This window comes from Myotis davidii, unplaced genomic scaffold (genome assembly GCF_000327345.1).
Source record: "Myotis davidii unplaced genomic scaffold, ASM32734v1 scaffold616, whole genome shotgun sequence".
Taxonomy (NCBI): Eukaryota; Metazoa; Chordata; class Mammalia; order Chiroptera; family Vespertilionidae; genus Myotis; species Myotis davidii.
Genome location: NW_006291965.1, coordinates 3,526,382 through 3,532,039, shown reverse-complemented (window position 1 = coordinate 3,532,039; position 5,658 = coordinate 3,526,382). Strand labels below are relative to the sequence as shown.

The following is a 5,658-nucleotide window of genomic DNA, read 5'->3' as shown; positions in this document are numbered from 1 at the left end:
GACGGCCACGGAGATCGTGGTGCAGATGGCTGCGGCCAACGGGGTGAGTTACCTGGTCGTCCCTCGCTTCCCGCTGCTATGCCAGGTTTTCGCCCGCGCCCCCTTCTGCCTGCCGGCTCGGCACTCTCCTAGCCCAGGTCCTTCCCCGCAGTGTCCCACCACCGCCGCTCTCCGCAGCCTCCAGGGTGCACCCAGGACATTGTCCTATTTGCAGTCATCTTCTTCCACCCTCAGGTTTGGGTCTGCCAATTAACAGTAGTGTTGTCTCAGAGCACACAGCAGTGTTGATCCCTGACATATTTGGCAAGTTCAAACGGTGAAAATTTTTAATATCGTTGGTTCATGAACCCAGTGAAATTATTTTATGATTAATTTGATTCGGATGGAAATGGTGTAGGGATCAATTTGATGCTATGCAGCCTGGGCTCAGTTTTCTGGGTACATTTTTAAATGGTCAGAAATAGATTTGCAATGCCTTTCTTAAAGCATTTTCCAACTTCTCTCCAGATGCCCTTTGGCATTTGACCACATTTCATGCCTTTTCTCCCTTAGCGTTTCATCCTCATTTCCTCTCCATTCTCTCATGACCTCTGCAGCCTTCTTTTGCAATTGGAATTCTCAGACCCCCCTGCCCCCCTTCCCTTCTCCCTCCTTCCTTGATATCCTACTACTAGAAGCACCGGTTGCTATATCCTCATATCCCTATTTTCTTCCCAATCCAGCGGCCTCTCAAGGACTTTCACAAGAGAGATAACTAATTTTAGAGATCTCTGAATTCTATGTGGGAAACATTGTCTTAAAGAGTAATTTCAGCCTTGTTAATGTGGTCAGACCCACACACATAGAACTTTCCTTTAAGTGAAATCTCTGCAGATGTATGAGTGCGAACATTTAAAAAAGTGAAACTAAACAATTGTCTGGCATTTGGATTCCTTCCTTCCTTCCCTCCTCCCCACCCCATTGTGTGTGTATGTGTGTGTGTGTGTGTGTGTATGTATGTGTGTGTGTCAGAGAGAGAGAGAGAGATCGCCAGTGAGATTTGTAGTTGTCCATGCTTCATGTTTGTCTACTATAATTTCCCCTTCCCAATGCTTCAGGGATGAGGAAATAGTTTTTTTAAAAAAAATAACCAAAACCAATTGGGAGAAACAGGGCCAAAGGGTGAGTTGGGTTGTGGAATTGTGATTTCCAACCCTAAGCAGACAATGATGCTGGAGATAAAAGACTTGAATTTCTCTCTGGCTCTCACTTGGGATTGGTGAAAATTGGCTAGAATCAGGGATTTGCAAAGAGGTTGACAAATGGTCTTTTACTCTTGCCTGACTAAGCTGTTCCTGTGGAATAATGGAGAGTAATGAGCCTTGGGAGAGCTATGGCAGCTCTCATACTCCTTCCAGTTTTTTCCATGGATGAGAGAAACATAGCCTGTTCAATATTTATTGTGGGTCAGAATATTTTTAAAGCTTATAGTTGTTGATTTGCATGGGCAAATTATTATGCTTTATTATTTCTTGGCACACTTTACTATAAGGATGCTTCAACCTCTTAATACAGTGGTTTCTCTGGTAAACACATTTTATTAACTTTGAACAAAGTTTATTTTAGGGGATAGTTAGCATAAGCTAATATATGCTTAAAATAGAGTTAAATGTAACCTCACAGTGGTTATGAAGAATCCATATACAAGTCCATCTCTTAAATATTCTGAAAGGACTACTTCTAAGGCAGGTGGGCATGGTTGAAGAGAATGGTGGATATTTATCAAAATTTCAAACAGCTCATTTTAACCGATCTTATCCTTATTTTGTTCAGTTCTTGGGGACTTTTGCTAAAGTGAAGTGAATGATCAGAAGGCTGGCTTCTGGGAAAGGCAGTTTTGATAACTGTAAGCAAAATTGGTCTTGAGTAATTGCAAATTGGTGGGAATGGACTTGTCTCCTAATTTGGACTGTTGAGTTATATTCGGGAACGATGAACTTTGATTCCAAATGCTTTGACCTTTTTTGATTTCTTATGAAATATTCAATAAAAGGCTAGAAAATAGTAGAAAAATAGAGTTTCTTCTTTTTAATCTGACTGGAATCTGACGGGGGGCTGCATTCTCTCTATCTGAAAAATCTTGGTTTTTATTAAAAATGTTAATTTTACAAAACAATTTTTTTAAAAAAACAAAAACTTTAGTTCTTTGATTATGTAATTGATGGAGGAGAACAGAAGTTTGGAGTTTATAAAATGATAAACTATATTACCAATGTTTTAATATCTCATAAACTTTGAAATGGATTATCAGATATATCCCTGTACAATTTGGGATTTCCCATTTTTATTATAAAATTGTGAAATTTTTAAACTTTTGGAAAAGTAGAGAGACTAAATAATGACATTCATATGCCCATACCCTAAATTGTTAACATTTTTTCTATACTTATTTCATCTCTTTAGGGAGTAAAGTATTTTAAAGTATACTAAAGAAAATTACATTTTACTTCTAAATTCTTTAATATGGCTCTCTAAAAAAAAGGAGAATTTTCTTTGACAATTACACTTTCATTCCAAACAAAATAAAAAGTGATTTCTTTGTATCATTTATTACCAAGCCCACATTCAGATTTCCTCACTTATTTTAAAATGCTTTTATAGACGGTTTGATCAAACTGGTTTATTCTAATCAATAAACACACATTGCATTTGGTTATTTGTCTTAAGTCTCTCTTAATCTAGAAAATATTTCCCTCTTTATTAATGAAAATTACTTGTTGGAGAGACTAGGCCAGTCAATTGTCCTATAAAATCTCCCCTCTCAGCCCCCCCCCCTACTTTTTTTGAATTTTTTATTTCTTTCTTGATGGTGTCATTTGACTTTTTACTATATTAATTTATTACTATACAAATTTACTATATTAATTTGTACTATACTATTTTATTTGTTGAACTAAAAATTAGTTGCAAAGGCTTAATTAGATTCGGGATCAACAATTTTTTTACAAGAATATTTTATAGATGATGATATATGTTCGTGTTGTATCACATTAGGAAACATAATCTCAGTTTGTTCCATTATTTGTGATGCTGAGATGATTACAGGGTTATTGTGGTGATTGCCCATAGCTTCTGTTATTTCCTGTCTTGGGACTAGCAAGTAGCCTGTAGAGTGAACTAAGTACCATGTACATATTTGTTTCCTTATCAACTTTTATCCATTTGTTTTAACATCCATGAGTGATCCTGGCTTGAGTAAATTGTTTCATTAGGGGTTTCAAAAATGTTGATTTGCTAATTCTCCTATTCCTCCTGCATGTTTTAGTTGGCATTTTACTATAGATTGGGACAGTTTCCTCACAACCGGGCCATTTAGTTATCCTGTAATAGAGTTCCCTCTGGAAAGCAGAACATATATTTATTTCTCTCTTTACATCACCAGTTTTCATAGTAAGATTTGGTGAAACAGCAACTTCCATTGTTGTACATGACTTTTGTTTTGCTTTCACATTTTTAACTATTGCTATGGACACCTGGATTTTTATAGAATCAATTTGAATGGATTTGTGAGTGACAAGGTACTTCTTTACCTGTTTTTGTAGTCTTTATGTGGCTATGTGAATATACCTAAAAATCTCCCTTTCTCTCTTTCTCCTCTGTGTTATAATCTTTTTTTAGTCCCAAACTACCTTTATTATTGGACAATAAACAATAAAGCCCTGTATCTGCCTCAAGATCTTTCTGACTTTTTCTAAAGTTTTCTCTCTCTGGAAATGACATTGTATATCAGCACTGTCCAGTAGAACTTTCTGTGATGATGGAAATATTCTGTAATCTGCACTGTTCTGGCCACTAGCCACATGTGGCTGTTGAACACTTGAAATGCACCCACTGAAGAGCTGAATTTTACATTTAATTTAATTAATTGAATTTTAACTTTAAATAGTCACAAGTGATTAGTAGCTACCATACCAGACAGTGCAGCTCTATAACTTAACATTTAAAGTGTGTGTGTGTGTGTGTGTGTGTGTGTTTAATGGAGCCAGAGTATTACAGTCAAAGCAATAATAGGTTAAGTAAAGGTAAGTCATCAAATACGACAAATACGTATTTGGCAAACCCAAACCAGACGATAGCCTAGGAGATAATGAGGTTTGATAGAGAAAGCACTGAATCAGCATCTGGAACTCTCCCCTTGATTTCCTACCTCTGCCTCGCAGGTTATAGGACAAATGCTTTAGCCTCTCAAAATACCTAGAAACCCCTTGTTTCTTCCTCTATAAATTGGGTATGACAGCATCACTGAATTATCCTGGGAGTCAGATAATGCACTGCATAGGAAAGCATTTAGAAACATCCATAGCACTAAGATAATTAGTGGAGTATTATTAAGGTCAACCAAATACATCTCAGGTAATAATAATATGAATGCATGTATTGAATAAACCATGCAATGGGCCCCTTTGCAAACAATTTATATCTCTTGTTTCATGTTTTAGTCAAGAGAAAATCCACTTGTTGACTAGCCATATACAGTATTGGGCATATGATGATCAGCAACAACAACATTATTATTGAGTTACAGCATTCAAGAGCTTCTTAATGCCTTTTGGAACCCTTTTGAGGTGCAAGCTGAAGTGCAAGGGCATGAGGAAAGCTGGGTCAGAAAGAGACATGGGTGTGCTTTCCAGCTAAGATGCTTGCACAGGTTATATTTGATTCTAACAGAACATGAAAAGGTAGTTCCAAAGAATGAGAATACATTTGCCTTGGCATTTATAAGACTACTAGAGGCCTGGTGCACAAAATTCGTGCACAGGTACAGTTCCTAGGCCTGGCCTGCGATCAGGGCCATCTTTCCCAGCTGCCCGCAGTGGGCCCTGCTGCCTGCTGCCACCCACCCCCGGTTCTCCGTTCGCCATCAGGTGATCGGTGCCTGACGGCTGGGTGAAGGGACTGAGAGGTCGGTTGTTCCCGCCTGCTTGCTGGCTCTGCCCCCACCACAGGTGGCCATCAGGCAATCAGAGCCTGCTGGCCAGGGAATGAGACCAAGAGGTGGTCAGTGTGCCTCATAGTGACTGGTCCAGTGATCGTTCTGGTCGTTCTGCTGATAGGGTCAATTTGCATATTACCCTTTTATTATATAGGGTAGTACATGGGTGGGGGCTGGCTGGCCTGCCCTGAAGGGGGCCCTGGATTGGGGTAGGGGTCCCCGCTGGGGGGTGGGGCCAGCTGGGGCGAGGGGTGTGGGCAGTTTGCAGGCTAGCCACGCCCCTGGCTTTGTCAGGAATGACGTCCAGAAGACATCTGGTTTATCCAGTCTAATTAGCATATTATCCTTTTATTAGTATAGATATGGGAGACACACTTTGGAGTAGAACCAAAGATAAGGAACATAGGCTTGGAAGGGGAGCAGAGTGGGATATGGTATTGGGTGGAAAGTAGAGAAGGAAGAAAAAGGAAGCAAGAGAGGGAAACCAGTTCTTCAATACGCAAGGCTTCTTTCCTGGAATGGATGTGGAAATCTGGGGTTGGCTGGCTCCAGGTTTTTATTTTTATTTTTATTTTTTATTTTTATTGCTTAAAGTATTACAAAGGGTATTACATATGTGTCCTTCCCCCCCCCCCCACCCCCCCCCCCGCCCCCACCCCCCCCCCCCCCACCCCCCCCCTCCCTCC

The 5,658-nt window shown here is 39.6% G+C and overlaps 1 protein-coding gene across 1 annotated transcript in view; it reads left to right on the top strand.

Moving 5' to 3' along the window:
- The first annotated feature begins 6 nt into the window (after positions 1 to 6).
- PGM5 (phosphoglucomutase 5) overlaps positions 7 to 5,658 on the top strand; it is a 154,467-nt gene continuing 148,815 nt past the window's right edge. Inside the window, exon 1 of the mRNA XM_015565020.1 lies at positions 7 to 43. Coding sequence (XP_015420506.1) covers positions 26 to 43 — 18 coding nt within the window. The 5' untranslated portion in view covers positions 7 to 25. The remainder of the gene's footprint in view (positions 44 to 5,658) is intronic.